Consider the following 24822-nt stretch of genomic DNA (forward strand, 5'->3'; position numbering starts at 1 on the left):
CTAGAAAACACTGTCCTATTTTCTAGGTACATACTATGTGCTGAGCTGATCCTGTGCTAAGTCTCCTTCCACCCTGTTCCTATCTTCTTTTGGGGATTTGGTTTTCTCTAGAGTTCCAAGGGAAGTGTTTTTCATCTCTGTTGTTTCAGCCAGAGCAGAGGTAGGGTCAGTGAGCTGCCTAGCTGAAGTTGGGTGACAGACAAGGAGGCTGCCTGTCAATCTCTGAGCTGCCCCCAGGCTCCAAGCGAGCACTGCATTGCATTCCTGATGCTAGAGAAAGGCTGACTATTGATAAAAAGTGTCCCTCTGTGCTTTCCAAATTAAGAAGACATTTAACTGAGTACTAGCTGGCTCGCATACTCCCTCTTCCTCCCAGGGGACAGAGCCCATCTTGGTTAAAATTGTTTTGAGCATGTCCAAAATCTCAGCTTTGACATCTTGGCTGATGTCAAGAAGTTTCGGTAACCTTCCTGTTCAGCACACCCAATTCTGTCATCCTATACACTGTCTCACTCTCTGGGTTCTGCAGGGCTAAGGATCAACCTGGAGGATTGCAGTGGTTTTTATTGTTTTTTATTTTTTAAATTTTTTTTCTTTTTTTAAAAAAATTTGTTCTACTTAATTATACATGACAGTAGAATGCATTTTGACACATCGTACACAAATGGAGCACAACTTCTCATTCCTCTGGCTATACAATCTTTTTTATTTACTTATTTTTTGTGGTCCTTCCAATGGGCTGTACCTCTTAGCTACATCTTCAGCCCTTTTTATTTTTAATTTGGGATGGAGTCTTGCTAAGTTGTCCAGGTTGGCCTCGAACTTAGGATCCTCCTGCCTCAGCCTTCCAAACATCTAGGATAACTGGCTTGTGCCACCATGCCCAGCCCTTAATCTTTTTTCAGTCATAGACCCCTTTGGAAATCTAATGAAAGCACCTACTATTTCCAAAGAAAAATGGATATGCTCCCAATTTTGAGTGCAGTTTATCAGGTTCATGTGTCCTGAAGCCAGCCAAGGACCCCAGGTTAAGAACCCTTGATATATTAGAAAGAACACTATACAAAGTCCCAGATCCTGATCCCAGCTCTGCCATGTGGCCTTGGGCAAATTTTCTTCCATTTCTGTCTTTTTATAACCTTGGATGTAAAATGAAGAGTTGAAATAGCTAAAATTCAGACTCCTTATGACGACAATGGCCCTTGTCTGGAGGTTTAGACATAACCTTTTATAGATCACAAGCTCCCTTGGGAATCTGATAAGAACTTTATGCCTTTTGCCTGAAAAATGCCTATATAAAAATTTTTCTGGTATTCAGGGGTCCAAGGACTACAGTTTGAGAGCTTTTGAACTAGAGTGATGGATGCAGTCATCCTGAGTATGCAATGAGCCGGTTGCAGCTGTGGTCCAGCCTCCTCCCCCAATCTCCTCTTTTCTCCACCCTCCCAGCTGCAGATCTACTAGGAGCAAGTAGATCAATGTGGGCTTCTCTAGTTCTGTCATTTTTGGACTTTGCTTTTACATAATTAAACATTTTTGGATTTTTTTTCCAGTGCAGTTCTATCTAGAGTTCCAGTCTAGATAAGAGAGGATTCTGAAGCATTCGTTTTACCAATTTATTCATTCATTCATGCATTCATTCAACAGGTATTTGTGAAGTATCTCTTTGTGTCAGGCACCTGGCTGGTCAGCAGGAGACCTCCTGGCCTCTTTCAGTGACCTGCAGAACCCATCTACTCCATGAAGCAGCTTGAATATCACAGCTCTCATAAGGAGATCACTCTGGCCCAGAGAGAGGTGATCAGAGACCCCAGCTTCTCTGTCCCTGAGACACTTAACTTTTGGGGGCCTCATTTTCCTCATCTGTAAAATGGAATAATGACACCACATGGCACCCTGGATATGTATGGCTTCATTATCCCTAGTTGGGAGTATGATTGGCCCATTTCTGTGTACAATGGACATGAGCACTGAGTTCCAAAAGAGGACAAAAGGAAGAATAGTTAGAGAATCTTCTGCCTTCGGGGTCCAAGAGGGCCCCCACGCTATTTACAAACTAGCTGTGACTGTTTAGAAATTTCCTGGAAAATTATAAGGCTGAGCCTTGGGAAAATACTTGCTCTTTCTTCACTCCCTCCTTCCCCAGAAGGTTGGCTGCTGTCAGTGTCGATTTCATAGACCAAGTTCACATACAGTCCTCTGGGGCCTGAATTCATAGGCCCGAACCTGCTATGACAGAGGAAGATTTACCCTCAAACAGGGGTCAGGTAAGAAGACTTCAGCACCTGAAAGGCTACTCACTGGGAAAGGCAGAACCTGCGTCAGGTCAGATCCGATTTCCTTTCCCCCGGTGCTTACTAGTGCAGAATTGTGTGAGCCTGAGTGACTTTGGAAGTGTCCATTTCAAGAGCATTTTTGCAGGGGGAACCGGGCGAGTCTACTGTCCACCTCTAGGGCTTTTCTTTTTCTTTCCTTTGACTGGCAGTCTAGTGCCAAATTTAAAGGCATGATTTTGGTGTTGGACCAACCTGGGTCCAAATCCTGGCTCTGCCTCTACTCCTGGCTTGATGTTGGGAAAGACACTCAACCTCTCCAAGTTTTGTATCCTTGTCTATGAAATGGGGATATCATACTTCCCTCCCAGGGTTGTAGGAAAATCCAATTAAATCCTATTGTTAAGCCCTTTGCTTGGCTCATATAAGTGCTCTATTTATAGCTGTGCTTTTCTTAGTCTTAGTTTTCCAGCTGAGAAGCAGATTATTTGATAACAGTGAAGCGTGGTCAAGAACACGCACATCCATCATCTGCATACCTGTCACTGTGAACCAAGGTGGCTCACTCCTGTCTAGACCCAATGACTTTTTTGCCAGTGATTGGATGACAAAGAACTCTTGCTCTGTCACCCTTCCCTCCTCCCTCTCAATAGGTGCACACAGGAGAATGAGCAGCTACCTTTCCTTTGTTGGTAGGTCAGAGAGCATTGCCTGGTGCTCCAGGATCCAGCCCTTCTTCCAGTAGCCAACAAGGCCATCTTCCTGCTTGTGATACTCCATAGCTTCCGTTCTGCCTGAAGAACCAATCCTTTATATGTGTTTTGTCAGCAAACACCTCAGCCACAAACTGTCCCTGTTCTCCAAAAACTCACAGTCAGAGCCCCTTACAAGGGGTTGCTTTGATCAGACCCCTCTGTGGGGGCCACATCAGTCACCCTAAAGTTCTGGGGCTACCTCTGGTTGGTGAGTTCCAAGATTTTAGAACCAGATCACGTGCCGATCCCTAAGGCTTCTGCTCACATCTCCTAGGGGACCTGGTTCTTAGATATGGAGGCCTCCAAGGTGTGTTCCCAGGCACTTGCCGCCACTGGTCCTGCCCTTAGCCCCTTTCTTTCCACCTGAGCCCCCTGTGTTTCTGTGCCCAAGGCCGCACTGGTGGCCAGGTCTAGACTGAGGGTCCTTCCACAGACGGAGAGCCGCCGCAGGGCCTCAGAGGCAGCCTCCACTGGCACACTGGAGCGTTGCTCCAGCAGCATCTCCAGCAGCGAGCTCATCTCTGAGAGGAAGGTGCTGGCCAGCCGTGTGCCCGTGGGGCTCAGCTCAGGCCCTGCCTCCTTGCCGAACGTCTGGAAGGTCCTTGGCTCCTCCAGGGCTGCAGCGTCAGGGGAGAACACATTGTCTCTGTAATTGGTGGTGAGGGGCAAAGACAGCCTCGCCATCCAGGCTGGGTCAGGTGCGCTCAGCCGGTCCAGGGCCAGGCCTGTAGAGGGAGGAAGGGAGTCAATGAGAGCCCTGCCCAGGGAAGGGCCAGCAGCTGAGGGGGGCTGTGGGCAGGGCAAGGGCAGTGGACAAAGGAGGGAAGGGAAATGTCAGGGGACAGACGGGGTGGCGAGAGGGGGACAGGAAGGAAGAGGCCCTGACAGGGAAGCTTGCTGGGCAGGAAGGCTGCTGACTGAAGCACCCGGATGAGCTATGTGAAAAGGTAGCAGGAGGAAGAGGAGGGCCTAGAGTTAGAAACCAGCCTGTTCCTGAACAACTTCTACTCACTCCTGTGCAACCAGGATTTCCACCTCCTTGGGGAAACTTTTTCCCCCAGGGCAGGGCCAGCTGAAGATGGGGGAAATCCCTTTTCTTAGTCAAGCCTGGGGTTCCTGGCTTGGTGCTGTCCTCTGTTCATAATAACAGTGGCTACTTGTTAGGTACTTATGTGCCAAAAGATTTACATAATTATTTAATATCCTTATAGGACTTTAAGGTCAAGAGTATTATCTTCATTTTATGGATGAGGAAACTAAGCCTCAAAGAAGTTAAATCACACATCTGCTAAGCCACCAAACCCAGATTTGACTTCAGGTCCAATGACTCTGAAGCCCCTGGGATTGCAACACCCTGTGTGCTCCCTCTGAAGAGCAGGCCCTTCCTCTCCCTAGATGCTCCAGGTGCCCTCCTCTAAAATTCCCAGGCCTGCCCAGGGCTGCACTGTCACCACCTGGCCCTGTACCCTGACCACCTCCTCACACCTTCACCTCTCAAGCTGCAGGAACCCCTGGCCCAGAGTCAGGCTGGAAAGAGGCTGCCTAGCTGAGGGCTATCCCAGGAAAGGGACCAGGTCAGGGGCAGTGATTAGGCAGTCTGGGAATTCAAAGTTTATCCCTGAGACTCCTGATAACACCATCTTTCTTCTTTCCCCATTTCTTCAACAGAAAATCTTGTCTCAAAAAACTAGTTACAGACCTGATGGCATATGCCAAACCAGAGGAAAGAAAGCGTAAGTCTTATGGTTAAGAAACAGTGTCTGGAAGGACACACATCTACTTTAACATTTATTTAATGTTTGCATCAGGTGAACTGCTTTAAAATTTGTGCAAAAATAAAAAAATTGGAAAAGGAGATAGGTCAAATTGTTAGCCAAAATTAACCTTGGGTAGAAGTATTTATTCTCCTTTTGTGTATCTGTATTTTCTACATTAACCAAATACTACTTTTGTAATTTGAAAATGTTATTCCAAAGTACAGCTAATCATTTTTCATATTGATAAATGACTCTGTCTTGCATTTGGTTTTGGTCTGTGCAGACTGTGAGATAGGACTGGGTCCCTGCCCTACTGGATCCTGGGGTCTGGCCCCATGCCTGGGACAGTGACAGTCTGTTGAAGTATTAGTGAACATAAACACTGACTCAGGACATTTGACCCTTGTTGCCTGAGACTCTGAGGCTGTCAGGTTGGATGGAGCTCTTAGTGGTAAAAAAAAATCAGGCCTTTCTTTTTACAAGGTTCAGCATCATGAGAAAATGAGAAATCATTGGGCATTTGAGAACAACTGAAAAGTGGAGTATTCACTCAGTATCATCCTCCAGTTCCAGCTGCAGGTAGGCACTGGTCTCACCTGGTTTAATGTTCCAGCTTTGCCACTTCAGGGCAGTGTGACCTTGGGAAAATGGCTCAACCTCTATGATCCTCCTTTCCCTCTTTACAAGTGGTGAGAAAGTAACTTTCATTATTGTGAGAATCCAGTTAGCTCATGTAACCTGTAAAATTTTGTCATTGTCACATTCTCAAGTGGAGCTTTTATCTAAATATCACCAAGACTCCAGTCTCAGGCACCTTCATCAGGAGCCTCAGGGCAGTCCAGCCGTATAAACAGTGAAGGCTTTCCTGTCCCCCCACCCTTACTTCCTATCCCCCACTTCCTGTCCTGGCACCCAGTGCTCTCTCTGCTGTGGTGAGAGTCCCAGAGCTGGCCAATGGAGATAGAATTCAAAGCTTAACTGCTAATCCCCTGTGGGTATGGAGCACTTAAAATGTGGCTGGGATGACTGAGGAACTGAATATTTCATTTTATTTAATTTTAATTCATTTAGATTTAAATAGCCACATGTGGCCAGTGGCTGTCACACTGAACAGCACAGCTCAAAAATTTAGAGGCATGCTACACAGACTGTGTTAATAACCATTAGCTGCACGCCCTTGACCCTCCATTTTTTTTTTCTTTATGAAATGGGGGTAATGAATAGCCCCTCTCTCTTAAGAGTCCCTCATGAGGAACTTAGGGACTAGCTGTAAAACTTACTCAGTAAATGTTGGCTTTATTTTCTAAACCAAGGAAAGGACCATCCCCTGTCATGCCTTCTGCATGTTTGTACCAGATGGCGCATGTGAGAAACTGTTAACTACAGTGTGGGGATGGGCAGGCCCACACTGAGTTACCTAAAGGAGCTTGATCAGTGTCCACAGCAGGGGTTGGGGCACCTAGCAGATCCTTGAATTAAATTTCACACTATGCATTTATTGTTAAAACTACTTGTTTGACTACCCCCCAGAATTCTTTTTGTTTCAATTAGTAGTGTAAGCACTTAGAGAGTTGGCTCAGTTCCCAGGGTGAAAGGGTATTTAAACACAACAAAGAAATGCAAATGTGTGCTTTAGGAATTAAGAATGGCCCAGGTTTAGGCTCCCCTTCAATTGCTAAGGAGCTTGGTGACCCTGGGTAGGCTATTATCTCTCTCTGAGCCTCAGCTGCTCCTCGGTAAATTGGAGCTAATAAAATCTACCTTGAGAGATTATTTGAAGGTTTAAATGAGATATGTGTAGATGGTACCACCTCAGTGCTGGCACACACCAAGAGCTCAGTAATCACCACTATTTTCAATGATTTTTACAATTAATAGGCAGTTGTTAAACCCAGGAATACTTTCTGAGGCTCCAGGGGAAGTACAAGGTTAGTAATGTTCTTCCCCAGAAATAGAATGGATGTTTCCAGAACTTAGTAGATTGGAGCAGAACTCCGAAGCCTGAAGGGACCAGAGGGCAGAGGCAGCATTGGGCAGTCCCTACCTGTATGGGGATCCAGCAGGCTTGACAGCTCTTCTTCAAGCAGCCGCTTCACAGAGAGGTCCTCTTCAGGATCTAAGGGCCCTTCCTCCTGGTCTGGTTCTGCCTGGCCACCAGCCCTGGCACCTGAGCCATCTGTGTCTGGGATTGCACTCCTGCAAAGGAAACCAACCAGTCTGCGAGTGAGGAAATTCCCACACAGCTTTGCTCATTCATGCCAGTATTTATTCATCTTCACGGGGAACCGGATCCACAGCCTGGCCTTCAGAGACGGACCAGCCTGGATTCTGGGATCCCTGCCCTTACTTCCTCTGTTTCCTCATCTGTTAAATAGCAGTAGTAAGCAACACCTGCCTTATGGGGTGTTGTCAAATGAGGTGTTGGAGGTAAAGGGCTTAGCGTAGTGCCTGGCAACAGCAAGCACCCAGCAAACAGAAGTGAACATGAATTTATTCGTGTCATCACTCACCCTTGTCCCTCCCATGCCTTTATCCTGTGTGGCACAAATCAGGAGCTTAGTAAACTTCTTGAGCTGAGGTAATCAACCCATTCATCGTTAGCCAGGCAGTGATATTTTTCTGTCTCATTCCCTGTTCTCTCACCAGTGCCCAGAACAGGGCTTGGCACACAGTAGGTACTTAATAAAGCATTTTTTGAATGGTCCTTCCTCCCTATTTAAGCCAAATCTTAGAGCAGAGGAGCAGGTCTATGGAGGATAGAGCTGAGATTGGGTGTCTTCAAGCTGCTGAAATCTACCATCTGCACCCCAGTCTCCTGCTGGCTCACCCTGGCCCCGGTACCTCATGAATTCTCCCTCCCTCTAATAGTCCCTTGAGAAGAGGCCTGGACCCTCATCCCAACAGGTGAGAGGGCTCCCTGAGGCTGTAAAGCCTAAGAATCCTTACTGGTAGTTGTTCCCCACCCCTCTAATGGCCATTTTAGCTGCTATTAAGAGATCAGTGGGGCGGTAGCCAGTTTGTGGGTAATAATGATCACTGGTATTGATTGAGCAATGACTGAGTTAGGCCTTATCCTGTGCAAGGTACATGCACCTTCTCATTCCAGCCTTTCACACCCTTAAGGGTTCTCTTTTATTCATTCCCATTTTACGTATGATGAAAACCAAGACTTGTGATGATTTTTCAGCTTGCTCGACATCCCCATGGATTAAGCAATGAAGCAAGAATTCAAATGCAGAATTCAATGGCCCTCAGCAATTCTGGAATGGTGTTCAGTTAGAGCCTGTTAGGGAAGGCCTCAGAAGCAGTATCTCTCTGACCCTGTCTGCCCTCCTTGTCTCTCACCTCTCATTTTCACCTGAGGCAAGCCAGAGAAACTAGAATTCCTCTTTCCCAAGGTGGGTCATAGAAACCAGAGCCTCTTTTCCCTCAAGCTAGCCATAAAACCCCCAAATATTACTCTTATTTCCCTCCACCTTTCTATGTAAGAGTTAGCCATAAAGACATTCTCTGATCTACCTTGTTTAATTATAGGTTATGAGACCCCCATTCCAGAAAGGGTCCTGCCCCATATCTGGAAGGAAAGAATGCTGCATAGAGAGGCTGAGAAGAATCTGAACAGACAGGCCTTTCTGGGTTTTCCCCTCAGTCATTCCCATCAGCTCAGACCCTTTTGGCCACTCATATTTCTCACAGCTATCTCTGCTTTATCAAACTTGAGCAGGTAGTTCACCCTGGGTCTTTGGGTCTTCAATCCCAGGCTCCTGTGTCATGGTAAACTATGATCAAAAAAATTTGTTATGGCTTTCCTCCTGTTAATCTTGTCTATTGCCAGTTTATTGCAGCAGACTTGAATATTGAAACTTCAGAGAGAAAATCTGAACTTTCCTCTTGTTCTACTCTCTTACCATCCTTGCAAAAAGAAGATACAAGTTATCAGGGCAAGAGCATGGATCCAATCAGGATCCCTGAGAGCTGGGCCCAACTTTGCCATTCACTTGCTACATGACCTTGAGCAAAACTATTTTAAGGGGAAGGGACTTTGCACTGCTTGTGCAATGCCAGGCATTGGGCTATGGACTTAGAATACATTTGATCCTTAAGTGTAAGGGAAGTAGTATGGCCTCCATTTTCCAGATAGGGAAACCGAGGTACTGAGGGATTATCTTATTTGCTCAAGTTTTCATATAGCTAAGTTGGATCAAACTACTGAGAGCCTCAGTTTCCCCAGGAATTGGGTTAGATGTCTTCTTTTTCCTTTTTTTTAAAAAAAATTTAATATTTTTCTTTTTTAGTTTTAGGTGAACACAGTATCTATACTTTATTTCTATGTGATGCTGAGGATGGAACCCAGTGCTTCATGCATAGTAGGTGAGCACTCTACCACTGAGCCACAAACCCAGCCCCGTTTTTTTCATTTTTATTTTGAGACAGGATTGCCCATGCTGGCTTTGAACTTGCCATTTTCCTGCCTCAGCCTCCCAAATAGCTGGGATGACTGTATACCATCACACTCAGCTGCTTGGTGTCCCCCTGAGTTCTCTTCAACTCTAGGAAATTGCCCAAAGGGGCACACCCACACATCCACGGCCTTCCATATCATGCTTATGGGCCAAGAGAAAAAAAAAAGGTGGAAGTTATAGATTTAAAGCCGATTTACAGCACCTCTGTCATCAGGGACAGATAATCAGAGATCAGGATGAAGTCATTTCCTTAGTGACTCTGGGTCCTGTAAATTCTATAAATACAACAGTCCCAGGACATGGCCCCCGGGGTGGGGGTGGAGGCTGTCGGCATCACTCACCCAGAGTGTCTAGGATGTGCTCATCCTCTCACCTCACTGAGGCTGCAGGGGTGAGGGGCAGGCAGGGGGGACCTTGGGAAATCCGTGGGGTCTACGTGCTGCTTACCTGCCGCTGCCGGGCTTGGCCAAGTACTTATTTCCCCGGTGGTTTGGTTTGGGCTGGAATTGGCCCTGATGCAGTAAGGACAGCAGCTGGGAGATTTGCTACAAGACAGGAAAAATCTGTTGACTCCACACAATTCCAACCCAGCACACTTCCTTGCCGGATGTTTCCCTCAATGCCGGTGCTTTCTTTTTATAGTTTTTCCTCTGGCTTCAGATGTTTGTGTGATCAAATGGGGGGATGGTCCCTTGTGACGGAGACAGGGACCTGTTGGGAGGGGGGCAGCTCTCTGCTTTGAGTATATAAGGGAGAGCGTGGGGACCCTCCAGGCTCATCCTCTCCCCATCATTCTTCCAAATGCCCCTCTCCTCGTGGACTCCGTGGGATGGGGCGAAATAGTCATTTCCTGATCATAAAGTCATTATTTGATATGGATTGTCTTCAAGTGTTATTTTCCCTTTTTAGCAGTATTCTAACACTCTGGCCAATTTGTGTGGGCCAGATGTAAGACTGCATTGTAGAGAAGACAAAAATGATAGCATTTAATCATTCATTTCTTCACCCTTTCATTCTCTGAACAAGTCTTTAATAATCACTTGCTCATGCCAGGCACAGGGCCTGCTATGGAATAAGAACAAGGAGACTCTGCTGCCCTTGGGACTCACAGTCTGTCAGGAAGGTAGGAAGAGGGCTCTGAGTGGGGGCTGCATGGCTGGGAAAGGATGGGAGACTGCAGGAGCAGGGGGAGGCCCCCACCCAACTTGGAGCAGGGAAGACATAGGGAGGTGGTACTGGGGGAAGTTTATTATTTTTCAACAAACGTTGAGTTCCTACCGCATTCCAGACAGCTCTGCTGAGACCCAGAGTCTCTGCAGGAGTTCACCATGTGGAAAGAGTGTGAGGGTCTGGGCAAGGCAGGTTTCAAGCAGGAGCACTGTAAGCCAAAAGGCCAGAAAGATGGTAGAGTTTCAGAAAGGCTAGAAAAGGGGGCAGCAGGTGGGTGAAATGTCAGGGCCATGGGAGGGAGAGGTCATAAGAACAGGTCTTGGGAGACTGAGTTCTAGTTCAAGATCATTGCTAGCTTGTTGCACTGTATCAGGCAGGTTTTTTGACCTACTCAGACCTCAGTTTCTCATCTCTGATCTCTAAAGCGGGGCTAGCCTTCTTCAAAGAGCTGTCAGAATTAATTAGAAGGTTTGGAAAACTTAAAAGTCCTTTGCAAATGCAAGAAGTTTGTGTTGTTACTCCTAGAAATGCTGCTTCTGCCTCTGGGTTCACCCCCACTCCTCCCTGGAAAGGCCCAGAAGTGCCAACCTCAGAGGAATGTTGGAAGGAGGGGTGGCCAGGACTGGGATTTCACTGTGACTTGGGAGGATCAGGGTGCCAATGCTTCCTCAGGCAGATCCCACTTCCTTGCTGAGGCCCCAAAGCCCTGGTAAGGCACCTGAACCCTTTGCCCAAATGGCATTTGGCAAACACTCCCTGTATGCCAAGCCCTGTGCTAAGTTCTGTCATCCAGGGCTACTTCACAGTTACAGCCCAGACTCACACTCTAAAGCTGTTCCTGCCCTAATTCTCATCTTTGTGGCCTTGAGGAATTACTTAACCATCCTGAGCCTCAGTTTCCTCAATAGTGAAAGGGTAAATAAAAATGAGATGGAGGTCATGTGGTGATTATGAAGTATAAATGAACTAAGGTATTTAAATCACATGTTAATAGACCCCCACAATAGCATATAATCTCATTTAATCCTTACAATAGTCCAAGGAGCAGATATCATTATGCTTAAATTTCTAGACTGAAACTTGAGCTCAGACTTGACTCCACTGTGGTGCTGTGCTCCTGGAAAGACATGAGCACTGGTACTTTACTCGCTTACCCTTAGGTTGATTCCAAATAGGGACTCCTCCATCTTACCAGTGGGGTCACCCATAGTGCCTGCTCTCTGCCAGCAGACAGCACAGTGTTTGGCACAAAGAGTTCATTCAAAAAGTGGTGCATGGATGGATGGATGGATGGATAAGTAGATGGCTCTGGGCAAACTCTGGGTCTGCAAAGAACCCACAACAAGATTCCAAAGAAAACAGCCAAGCCATCTCCAGGTGGCTTCCCGGGAAAGGAGTGGGGGAAGGAAGCTGTGTCCTTGCTCCACAGGAAACCTGAGCTGATGGCCTGGTCACACAGAAGCGTGCCTGGGGCAGGCAGCCTGGCACAGTGAAAACTCCCTGGAGTACAGAGGAGCAGACAGGGGTGAGATCAGGCACCATTCCTGTGACGATTCCACACCTATGCAGTAAATCCTCGGTCACTAGACAGCTTGGTATCATTCCACTTCAACTCACCCTCCTGAGAATAGAAACAGGGCAAGTTCGGTGTTGGACTCCCATTTTACAGATGAAGAAAATGAGGCTCAGTTGTGAAAGATGTGACTTGCTCAAGGTTGCTCAGGTCCTAAGTGGCCATGTTGAAATTTAACTCACCTAACTCCAAAATTCTAAGGTGGTTTCCTCTGCTTCATTCTTCAGGTTCAGCTAGTAAGTTTTGGGGTCTCAGGCAAGTCAAATGCAGCCCCTGAACCCAGAGACAATGACAGGCTAGCTTACTTCATAGGGAGGTTGCCCAGATGAGATGAGGGAAAGAGGAAAGCAGAGATGAAATGCTTTGCAGAAGTAATAGTAATCGTTTGCTGAGCACCAAGTACACGCTAGATACGTTCTACAAGCACTAAGTGCATTGACTCACTTTATCCTTAAGCAAACTTGGGAGATGGGTGCTATTAACATGGCATCTTTAACAGAAATTGAGTCACTTCTCTGCGGGTCACAGCTGGGATGAGGCAGAGCCAGGATTGGAACCCAGACAAGTTTGCTCTGAAGCCTGTACTCATTTTCACTATCTTTGCTATGTGTCTGCTTATGCCAGGCACTGTGAATAGGCACCTGATAAGAATTAACTAATCAAATCCTCAGGATGACTCTACAAGGCAGATATTCTTACTATCATTCCTATTTTATCATTAAGGAAACTAAGGCTCAGAGACAGTAAGTAACTTGCCCAGGATCCCACAGCAAAGATCTGTTGGCCCCAGAGCTCTTCCCTGAACTATGGCTGCTCAAAGAAAGCATCATAAAGTGCTAAGTGAGCTAAGGAGTGAATGTGAGGAACGGGAGGGAAATGGGGACATCTGATGCTGTTTGTAGTGGTCCAAGGGTGACCAAAGAAAGAGCTGCCCATGCCCGAGGTACCTGAACAGGAGGAGAATCCACAGTGAGCTCCTCTACGGGATTCCTCTCTGCAAAAGCAGCCACAGATAATCGAACCAGGCTTCGCAGAATCTGATGGGGGCCCGATTCTTTCTCAGGGGACACTTTGCCATTGAGATTCCGCTGCCGCCTCAGGGTTGCAGAGGAGGTGGGTGGGCTCAGCGGGGTCCCCTCACTGCTCTGGTCTCCAGCCAGCCTCCCCATGGGGCTGCCTGCAACCTTCAGAGGCCTGGCACGCGGCTGGCCTGGGGTAGACGGGGTCTCAGGAAGGTTCAGGTTCTCCCGGGAGGCGTTCCTCTGCCTGGGATGGTTGAAAAGGAGACTGACAGTATCCGGCAGCACCTCTTGGCTCTCTGCCAGTGTCCCCTTATTGCCTTGGTTACGCAGGGTCCTGTACAGGGTTGGTGTGAGGTGAAAAGGGGCCTGTAGGCAGGGGTCCCAGCCTGCTTCCGTCATTGCTTCCTTGCCTGTGTCCTTGTGGGACTGCTCGACTTCACCAGAGTCATCTGCCTGGCCCCTGAGCACGGGCACCAGGTGGATGTCCGCCTTCTGAATGTGTTTCTGGGGCCTCTTGGGCTGGTGGCGATAAGTGGTCTCAGCTTCCCGACAGTTGTAGGCCCTGTTGTCCTTCTTCTCTGTTCGGCAGATGGACACGAACAGAGCCAAGATTGACCCGAAGATGGCTAGTAATACAGTCAGGCAAATCACAGTCAGTACCGATGTGCTCAGGACCCCCGGCTCATGGGCAGAGTCCCTTAGGTGGTCCACACTGGTGACAAACATGACCCTCAACAGGGCTCGGGTCTGCAAGGGGGGACTGCCTTGGTCTTCTACTAGTATCTCCAGCTCCCATTCGCTCCCAATGAGGCTGCTGGCATTAGTGACATTGATGAATAGATGCCCCAGATTAGGGCTGAGGACAAAGAGATGGGCTTCATTTCCACTTCGGATGCTGTAGAGGAGCTCTCCATTTGCCCCGGAGTCTGCATCTCTTGCCACAATAGTTGCCAAAAGAAATGGCTGGGAGCTGGGAGTGGCCAGAGGTGGTAAGCCAGCACCTGCTGGACCCAAACCTCTGGGAGTCTCGATGGGCACCAGAAGATGGCCTGTGGAGGCATTTACAAGCACCGAGAGGCTGGCTTTTCCATTGCTGAGCACAGGCTGAATCACTTCCGGGGCATTATCATTGGCATCCAAGAGGCTGACCCACACAGAGATGCTGGATGCAAGCTTGGGTTGGCCTCTGTCCTCTGCTATCACCTGGAATTCAAAGCCAGACATCTCTTCATAGTCCAGTGACCTCTGAGCAGTGACCTCTCCAGTGTCTGAGTCAATGGCAACTAAGTGAGAAACTGGGGAGTCCTGGATGCGGTATGAGATTTTCCCATTACTGCCCAAGTCTGCGTCATGAGCCTTGATGGTGATGAGGTGAAGGGAGGGCAGGTTGTTCTCCCGAGTGGAGACCTCGTACCGGCTCTTCTCAAATACAGGTGCGTTGTCGTTGGCATCACTGATCTGAATGCTGAGCTGTGTTTTGGTAGACAAGGGCTGGGGTCCTTGGTCCTGTGCTAACAGAGTAAGGGTATATCTGGGCCACTGCTCCCTGTCTAGAGTGGCATTGGTTAGCAGCATATATGTGTTGCCATTAGTCCTTTTCAGTCTGAAGTGGCCCAGCTCTTGATTCAACCAACAGTGGACCAGGCCATTGTTTCCTGAGTCTAAGTCATCTGCCATGACAAGAGCAATGAAACTGTCCTTGGGAAGAGCTTCTGACACCAGAGATGGCTGCGAGGCCCACGTGATGTGGATGCTGGGAGCATTGTCATTGACATCCAGGACCTTAATAAGAACTTTGCAGTGGGCTGGAATGGGATTTGGACCCAGATCCCTTGCCTGGACATCCACCTCATAGGCAGGATTCTTCTCATAGTCCAGGGGTCGGCGCAGAATGACCTGGCCTGTCTTGGCATCAACACTGAAGGTGTGTAGTACCTCTAGAGGCACATGCTTGCCGAGGAAGAACTCTACCTCCCCATTGGGGCCTTGGTCAGGGTCCGTGGCGGTCAGGTTTATGAGGAGGGTGCCAGGGGCAGCATCTTCACGGATCTCTAATGCCAGTGAACTCTCAGCAAAAACAGGGCTATTGTCATTGGAATCTAGGACATTGACCTTGACTAAGCTGGTGCCTGACTTGGGAGGGTTCCCACTGTCATAGGCAGTTAAAACCAGATCAAAAAACGAGTGGACTTCCCGGTCCAGCTCCTTCACCACCACAAGTTCGGCATGTTTGGTCTCATCAGGCCCCATGATGACATCCAGGGCAAAGTGCTCACTGGGAGACAGAGTATAAGAGTACAGTGTGTTAGGGCCAGTGTCTGGATCAAGAGCTCTGTCCAGGGGGATTCGTGTGTGCAGAGAGGCACTCTCAGAGATTTCCAGCTCCTGCTCTCCTTTGGGAAACTGTGGCTGGTGGTCATTGATGTCCAGCACTTGGATCTCCACGTGGATCAGAGTTAGATCCCCTGTGGCAAACACATCAAAGGAAACCAGGCAGGGATCCCGCTGCCGGCACAGCTGTTCTCGATCTAGCCGCCTCCCGGTGCTGAGCAAGCCATCCTCAGCGTCCACCTGAATGGGGAGCGCCTGGGGCAGTTGCAAGACCTGGAAGGCAGCCCCTGTCTGCCCGTGCCTCTCCTCCCGGCCCAGTTCCCGGGACAGCTTCCCTATCACTGTACCAGGCGGCACCTCCTCTGTCACTTGGTATTTCACTGTGAGAGTGGCTACCTCCTGACAACCCCCTGAAAGGAACAAGTAGCCACCTGGCCCGAAAAGCCCCAGCAGAAGTTGCAGAAGTGGCATCATGCTTACCCCCAGAGTGGGCTAGGGTCAGAGGCCGCTAGAGCTCTTCAAAGGCTGGACAGGTCCTCCAGTGTTTTCTGGGTGGCTCGATGAGCCCCGTTCTCCTGCCCCCAGATGTGCTGGCACAGCCTTGTCCCATAATTAGAAGACGATGGAACAAGCAGGATTTTCAGGCAAGGTCATTTTCATTGGAAACAGTCTTGAGAGGTCTAAGCACAGATGAAGTAAAATTGCCAAGGGAGAGCCCACAGCAGTAGCAGTTGGTCCACTTCAGCAACCATGGACAAGAGTGCTCTAAAAGGGACTTGACCCAGTAAAGCAGGATGTGGGGAGCAGACTTCCAAACAGTAACTAGGCTAGGGAAACAGAGAAGCAGATTTTTCCTATGGAAACCCCACCTACAGGAAAAGGGAGGGCTGTGGATTTCAATGCCAATTAGAGAAAGAGCATTTCCTGTGAAGCTGAGTGGCCTGCCACTGAGGAGGATGAGGCCGGGGCTCCCAGGGACAGGCCGGATGGGAAGATGCTATCCGCACAGCAAGACGAGCCCTGCTGAGGGTCAGGGGGCCCCTGCGTGGCCAAGTGAGCAGAGAACTTGAGCCCCGAGCCCCGCCTGCTGCCTCCTGACTGATGCCCCTCCTGGATAGTTCATGCTCACTGTCTCTCCTCCGTTCCTCATTCCCCATCATTCCTCCTTCCGCTTCTTTCTTTTTCCTACATTTGTTTACTTCTCATTCTTGAACCAGCCCAGATCTCTTGTGTGTCTCACGAGGATGCAATTGTGATGCACAGGGCAGCCATCAGAACTAAACAGCCTGGGTTCAAGTATGAACTTTGCAACTTACCGGCTGGATCATCTGGGACAAGTCATTTAAACTCTCTGAGCTTTGGAGTGGGAATGGGGATAAGAAGAGGAGCCCTCTGAGCAGGAAATTGTGAAGCTCAAATGAAATGATATATGAGGGCCTAGGCCTCGGTCTGTCCCTAAATCACAAGCCATGACAAGCAAGTTATTGCTGGGGAGAAGGTTGTAATCTGCACAACTTGTCTCACCCTGTGGCTGCCTCTGGCCCTTGCCCTGGTCCTGGGGCAGTCCTTGCTCACACTGACCTTTGAGGACTCCCATAGCTTTGGCTCCTGAAGCCCTGAGGACCTGTGTGCCCTTACTGTGTAACTTTCCTCCCCCCTTCCCTTCCGGCCCCATCCTTGCGGTCCATTGTTCTCTGCATCTGGTCCAGCCTAAGTCCCTGTCTGGGGAACCCCCAGCCTCCGTTCCCTGTCTCAGACTTTTATGTCTCCCTCTCCCACACCTTCCTCTCCCTTTCATGTGGGTCTTTCCCTCCCTTCCTCCTATTCTTCTCTCCCCCTTTCTGTATATGACAAAGTCCCATAAACAACAACTCCATTGCTTCCCCCAATGGCCTCTAGACATGTTAAGAGGTGTCCTCTCTCCCATTCACCTCAAGAGGTAAAGTACAAGAAGAAAGACGTGAGCAGTTTGCTTGGGTGGCCCTTGGGATGGGCTTGTTAACTTCTCACTCAATAGGTTGTCCCTAATATTCTCCTTGCCTTACACCCTACCTCAAGATTGATTCCAGGGGTTTGTAAAGCATTTGAGGTGATGTGACTTAAGGCCAGTGCCCCTAGATAAATGTTTGCAACTAAGTCCTTGGAGCCAGAGATGCCCCATTTGGACAGTGATAGAAGCCAGGGCTTGTTGGTTTGTCAGCATGGAGGCCCATGGCTGTCAGGATTGGGTGGCTGAGGGACAGCCATCTGCACTCCTTCCCTTTCCCTGTATCCACTCCTGAAGGCTTCCCCATCATCTCACTAAAACTCATTTATCATAGCAGGGGTCCTGAATCCATGGGGTCATTTCCTATGGCATGACAGGGACTGACAGGCCCTTGTAAGCTCTGAGACATTGCATAGGTGACCTCTCAGAGCCTTGGTTCATTTCCTTCTCTGAGAGTGTGACTGTCACCCATCTAGTGAGTTGATGGTAAGGATTAAGAAGACCATACACATGAAGAGCTCAGCACAGGACCTGGCACACAGCACACAGTGGTCTATGACTGTACCTTTTGTCATCTCCCAGGTTTTATGCCTCCTATGCAAATGGTGAAGGTGGCCTTACATTTGCCCTTTGACTTTTTTCCTTTTTTCCTTGGCCAGGAATCCTGTTTCCCAAGTCTCTCTCAGTTTGGCCTGGGCAAGCTGCTGCACTAAAGGGGAGCCAAGTGGCCCTTCAGAGATCAGGGACACAGTGGGTCATCTACTGACAATGAGCCACTGAATGGCCTTGCTGTCTGGCCTGCATTCATCCCATCGTGTGCCAGCCAGTGAGCAAGATAAGCAACCCCCAAGGGGCTTATAGTCTAAGGTGCTGGTGGTGGGGAATGGAAAAGACTGGTACAATGGCTCTGGGTTGGGGCCTGGTGGTCATGGAGAGTGCTTGCTGACTCCTGGAGGACATGGAGGAGTTGGCCAGAGAAAGGTGGGTGGGCAGGGGAGAGGCAGAGCAGGCAGAGGGAGCTGATCCCCAAAGGGGCCAACTGGCTCCTGTGTACCGCAGTAGGGTCCATGTGGTAGAGAGGAGAGGGGAAGGTGGAGCTGGGGATACAAGCACAGGTCATCAAATGATGGAGACTTAGGGTCCCATGGTAAAGATTTGAAACTTGTGCTACAGGCCATGGGGAGCTGCTGGCAGGCTCAAAGCAGGATAATGAGAACAGCAGCAATATGCCAGGCTGGGTCCTGGGTGCTTTACCTATGTCCTCTCATGTCAGCCTTACAACCAAGTTGTCAGGTGGAAGAGGCTGAGCACAGAGGGTTGGGCAACTTGTTCAGGGTCATGCAGTTTTGCCTTCTGGAGAGCCGCTTCTACTGCACTTTGGAAAGTGGGTTGGAAGGGAGCAGGGAGGAGGGAGGGAGGCTCCCTGAGAATGCTGCAGGGGAACTTGGATGCAGAAAACTCCAGTGGTGACAGTGTTTCCAGAATGCCATCTGGTGGCCAAAGGCAGGGAGAAAAGCGCAGAGGCACAGACAGGGGACAGCCACCAAGACCAGTCCTGTGCTGCCCAGAAGACCACAATGCAAGAAGCTGCACACAGATGACATAAATATCTCATAATGGAGAACCTGATGTGGACCAGTGTCCCAGAGGGAATGAACGAAGTTCAGGATTTTACCTATGTCATTTATATTCTTGAAAAGACATTGTTTTATATATATTTATTATATGTTTTTTGTGTGTATATATATATAAAATGTAAATATATTTATGATATTATAAACATATATTTATTTGTACGTGTGTGTGTGTTCATGTTTTGTTGTCCTGACTGAATTTAGAAAAAAGTAATGAGAGAGCCTGGCACAGTGCACATACCTATAATCCCAGCAGCTTGGGAGGCTGAGGCAGGAGGATTGAGAGTTCAAAGCCAGCCTCAGCAACTGAGCTGGGCGCTAAGCAACTCAGTGAGACCTTGTCTCTAAATAAAATACAAAAAGGGCTGGGGGGTATGGCTCAATGGTAGAGTGACCCTGAGTTCAATCCCAGGTACAAAAAAAAGAAAGAGAGAGAGAGAGAGAGAGAGAGAGAGAGAGAGAGAGAGAGAGAGAGAGGAGAAAAAGGTCATGAGAAAAGTTTGAATTTGGATTTCACATGTGGTTTTTCACTGTTGCCATGTGCCTGTTCTATTCACATTAAGGATATAATGCTAATATAAAACTCTATGATTCCAAAGCTAAATAAATAAATTTTTAAAAATTGTAAAAGATTCCACAGCTAGCAAAAAGGCATCATACTTTTTATAGGCCTCTGGGATTGAGGTCCTGTTTAGTCATTTTCTCTCCTTGTGTCTGGCTGAATGGAGTTGTCACTAGTTTGTCTGTAAAAGGTTCATTTCCATGAGTTTTGAAAAGAGGTTTGAAGGGGCAGGAGTAGCAGTCTCAAACAGATTTGAAACAACTAAGGACAGCCTCCCTTAAGTCCAAAATATTTTTAAAAAGAGGGCAGACTTGAGGTTGGTCTCCAGAGGCCTTGCTCACCACCAACTTGAAGCTGCTCACATGTGACCCCTTGGTCACAGGGAGGGGCCAAGGGGTGGAGTGGGAATGGTGAAGTTCACAGGATCTTTTCAAAATTCTTGAGTCTTGAGCAACCTCAAGGGGTCAGACTAGTAGTGTGGGACTCTGCCCTTTGGGGCCTCACGAGCCAGCTATGAAGGCTGAGGTCCTGCTGGGCTGGCTGCCCACTCTCAGGGATCGGGTCTTCTGGACAGATTCATGAATTTGCCCAGCAGCTGCCACTGCACCATACAAGGCAGCTCTGATTTAGCCAAGAAGCATTGTCATTCTAGTCCGGTAGGTGGCTGTACCATCCAAAGTCAGCCTGCTTTTTCAGAAAGATCTTATTGAAGTTAAAGCCAAGAATCTTTTTTTTTTTTTTTTTTTTTTTTGTATTGAGCCCAGGAGCACTTTACCACTTAGCCACACCCACATCTCCATCACTTATTATTTTATTTTATTTTTAAAAATTTGAGACAGGGTCTCGATAAATTGCCAAGGCTGTATCGTGGGTGCTTTTACCTAGTCTCACTAAATTGCTGAGGTTGGCCTCAAACTTGTGGTCCTCCTGCCTCAGCCTTCTAAGCCACTGGGATTATAGGCATGCACCATCCTGTGTGGCAGGGCCAGGAATCTTGACACAGGGGACTCAGCTAGATGTTCTGGGTCACCAGCTGGTCACCAGCTCCTGTCACAGCACTTTGTGGATGATAGATGTTTGCTCACATACAATGACACCTCTTTCTGGGTCCAGTGCAGAAAGAAGTATGCATTTTCCAAGGAGAAACTAGCCAAGCAATAGAAATATTCAAGAAAATAAAAGGGCTTATGTCTTAAGAGTGGCAGTTCTCAATTTGCAAAATACCAGGGATAGGACAAGAAAATCCATACTTCTCCCTCTCCCAATCTGCCAGAGTATTCTATAATTTCCAGCACAATTTAACCTCCTTCTAAAATGCTTCATCTTTCAGATCATTTGGGGCAGGATTGGGGAAGTTGGTTAGATCTTTTTACTGGAAAGAGCGCTTAGTTTGGTCTATATAATAAAATTATAGCTAGATGGGAGGAGGGGGGTTGCTGAAAGTTGAGGAAATTACAAAGAGGACTACACTAGAGAACAAAAGAGGCTGGGAAGAACGTAGACCGGAGAAGGCAAGGGCTTTAGAATGAATTGTTGCAAACTACAGACCTCCTTCCTGATTTTCAAGAATGCAAGAAAAGATTGGTTTTGTCTTCCAAACTTATTTTGTGCCTTGGTAACTATAACATGACTCCAAAATTGGACCACATGAGTTCTTACCCAATCCTCAGATTTTATTCTGATACATTCCAGGCAATTCAGACATGCAATCTATCTCCTCTCCAACCTCACTGAGAACCTTGATTAGAAATTTTCAGAAGCACCAGCAAACTTGTAAGGACCAAACTCTAGAGCCAACTACTATGGTTTGGATCTGAAATGTCCTCCAAATACTCATGTGTTGAAGGATTGGTTTCCAATACAACAATGTTCAGAGGTGGGTATTTGGGAAGGTGATTGGATCATGAGGGCTCTAAACTCATCAGTGGATTAATCCATTAATGGATTCACACTTGAATGTACTATGGAAGGTGATCGGCACTGTAAGAAGGGGTGGGTCCTTGAGAGGACTATATCTTGTGCTGAGCCACCCACCTCCTTCCTGGCCACCGTGATGTGAACAGCCTTGTTCTACCACACCCTTCAGCCATGATATATTGCCTCACCATTGACCCAGAAACAATGGAGTTAGCCAAACCTCTGAAACTATGAGCCAAAACAAATCTTTCTTCCTTTAAGATGTTTTTCTCACATATTTTGTTACAGGCAGAAAGTCGACCAATACACTAATTCTATAGCTCTATAAGGAAGCTGGATGCTTCCTTTCCCAGCATCCTCCTGGATCCCACCTTTCCCTAACAGCCGTGTCACAGCTCATCACTTACCTGGTTCTGTCTCCATATGTCTGCACATTCTTCTGTCTACTTCTTGGACTCCTTTAGTTTCCCTTTCTTTTGACTCCCAGGTGCAGGCACTTCTCCCAGATACTGACCTCAGCTCTCTCTTCTACTTAAGTTATTGGCCCAGATAGAAGTTGCCAGATTTGGCCAATAAATATTCAGGACACCTAGTTAAATTTGAATTACAGGTAAACAACAAGTACTTTTTTGGTAAAAGTATTTTTATTTGACAACCCTTTTCAGAAATAACCAATGCTCTTAACACAAATTTCTTTCTTTCTTTCTTCTCTCTCTCTTTTTTTTTCTTCAGAATTTTGGGTTCCACAGTGAATTTGAAAATGTATCAGTAAACACACAAAAAAAATCAAACATATTGACTGGGTGCATCATCTGTTCATGAATATTCAGAAGCTGACTCTGTTGATTGGCCTTGTTATGTACTCAGCATTTCTGGGTCACTCCAGGATCGAACTGTTCTCACACTGAAAGAACCACCCGGAGGAAGCCGGGATCACACTCAGTCATTAAATCATTCGGTCATCCAGTCACTCATTTATTTGGTGGAATTCAGCATGTTCTTCTCTGTTTACAAGGTCAGTTTTGTTGGCAAGAGAAGTAGCTCAAGTTGACCCATATTTTCCCTTCCTCTACACCACTGGTTTTTGTTTTGTTTTCTTTCCTTCATATAGAATTTAATCAGCCTAATTCTCTCCTTGCTTCCGAAAGGCTCTTACAGGAAGGAAAATGAGTCTTCCCATCGTTACATAAATTCTCACGGGGCTTCCCTTTACAAGTTTATGACAGCCAAGAGTTGAGCCCGGAGCTCTGAGAGAAACAGCCACACACTGATTTATGATGGCAGCTGCTGCTAAATCTCACCTCTCTTTCCTTCTCACAGAGCCATGTTACCTTGGGGTTACAAAACTCTTTTCACTGTTATTCAGGGGAATAATAATAAAATGCCAGGTTGCAAGTATAAACATGATCATTCTGTGCCTATTATTGTAAATCAAATTTTACCTTGCATCAGAAGCATAGAAGACATCTTCTACTGTCAGCAACCTCAAGCCTTTGTAAGAGTCTGTCTTTATAGAACCCTGGGATGACCCGTGTTATTTGGGCTGCACTGACCAGGGAAGCTGGTCACACAATGATTTGGCTATTTCTCCTTACAGACCCAACTGACCACTTTCCTTGAGAAAGCATTGGCTTGGTTCAAGCATAGCGTTGGGGTTAATGATGTGGGCTCAGGCCTCCAATTGCCTGGGTTCACAGCTTGGATCTGTAATTGACCATCTGTGTGACAAGGGCAGACCAGTTAATTTCTCCATGATTATTCTCCCTAGCTTTAAATTAGGGATGGTGATGATAGTGATGATGATGATGATGATGGTAACTATGTTATGGGGTTGCTGTAAGATTTAGCTTAGTCAATACACAGCACTTAGAGCAGAGCTCTAAGTAAGGCATGGTAGCACTCTGTTATTTACAATTGCACTTGTAGTATAGATACCTCCTAAGTTTTCTGTTTTTTTTTTTTTTAGGATAAAGTCTCCATTTAAAAACAACCAACTTTTTAGATTCCCACATGAATGTAGACTTTTAAGATCTAAATGATGAGCAAATAAACAATGATAGTTGATCAGCAAGAATTCAGCGACACTTTGGTACTAGGTGGGACTCACCACCATTCAGTCCTCCCTAGGAGCTGAGCCAGGGCTTCCTCTCCATACTGCTGCTCCTCCATATGTCAAGGGCTTGATTCAGGAGTGCTTTGTGCATGGTGGCTCTCAGAAAGGAGGCTGTGCCCACTGGGAAGGTCGGAGAAGCTCAGCAAAGTCCCCGCACAATCTCTGATGGTGGAAAGCTGGTGTCCACTTAATGGCCTATGTCTGAACCTCTGGTCTAGGTCACACACTCCACCCTCTCCTAGACCTAGGCGCCATCATCTGGGAATAGGAGATAGAGCTGGGTCTCTTCTTCTGCCTCACTATATTCACATTATGTCCTAAACTCTAATACTAACTTCTTCAGGACCTTCTCTTATAACTCTTAGGCCAGAACTATTTTGTGTTGTCTGTATTTGTTATAGCAAATTGTAACTTCTTAATTGTCTTATAGACTACTAGAGAGAGACTGATGAGTCATGGGTCCTAACCCTGGTCCACCATTTTGTGACACTGGTCAAATAACTTCATCCTTAGGGCCTCAATTTCCTCTTTTGTAAGATAGGAAGACAAAATTACCTAAGATGTGGGAGTCCTAAGCATTTTTTTAAATGAGACGATGCATGTAAAGTGTTTAACACAGTCCCAGGTTGGGTATGAAGGAAAAGCTCATTGGAAAAGACTTACCACCACCCACAAAATAAAAGTCACTAAAGTCAGTTATTTTCATGGAGTCTAAAGGCAAAACTTATTAAAAGACTCTTTTTATCCAATTCTTTATTCAAAACTAGATTCTAAATATTTAATTGACTTTTAACATCCACCAAACTATTAACGCTACTCTGAAATGCTCTCCTTTTCTTTCTTGTGACCTTTGACATGAGGTCATGACATGATGTCATAATTTACCTTCTGCTACAACTTTGTGAGAATTTCCCGAGCTGGTTCTTGGGCCTCCTCACTTTTTGCATCTCTGGGAGGTGTCTCGTCTCTAGTCTGAGCACCCTGAGGTAGAGTTGTCATGCATTTTGCTCCTATGGCTAAATGTGAATAGTGACATTGGTGAATAGTTTTGGAGATTCTGCTTTTTTCCTTTGCATTTTTTTAAGACATATGTTTTGGTTTGGTTTGGTATAGTCAGGTTTCTGTTTTCTGACAATCAAGATTTGTAGACAGAAAGTTAGGAATGATTATTGGTATTTCAAGTTTTCTCTAGGTTATAGCCAGTAAGCCCTTTGGGTACTCTGATACACCCACTTGTTTTTACTTTTTCTTGGGTACAGAAACAA

General features: G+C 47.0%; 1 protein-coding gene and 1 long non-coding RNA gene across 2 annotated transcripts; one reads left to right on the forward strand and one right to left on the reverse strand.

Annotated features, from left to right (window-relative positions):
* Window positions 1-665: 665 nt before the first annotated feature.
* On the reverse strand, window positions 666-16242 carry Pcdh12 (protocadherin 12). Its single transcript, XM_026384347.2, is given in 5 exon segments — window positions 666-3406; window positions 3409-3753; window positions 6830-6981; window positions 9696-9793; window positions 12939-16242. Coding segments are annotated over 5 exon segments (3567 nt in total). The 5' UTR covers window positions 15819-16242; the 3' UTR covers window positions 666-3314.
* Window positions 4722-9149, forward strand: LOC113179642 (uncharacterized). Its single transcript, XR_003300376.2, has 3 exons — window positions 4722-4761; window positions 5269-5364; window positions 9081-9149. It is a non-coding gene; the product is annotated as an uncharacterized LOC113179642 (long non-coding RNA).
* Window positions 16243-24822: the final 8580 nt, after the last annotated feature.

The sequence above is a fragment of the Urocitellus parryii genome, chromosome 1, assembly GCF_045843805.1.
Source record: "Urocitellus parryii isolate mUroPar1 chromosome 1, mUroPar1.hap1, whole genome shotgun sequence".
Taxonomy (NCBI): domain Eukaryota; kingdom Metazoa; phylum Chordata; class Mammalia; order Rodentia; family Sciuridae; genus Urocitellus; species Urocitellus parryii.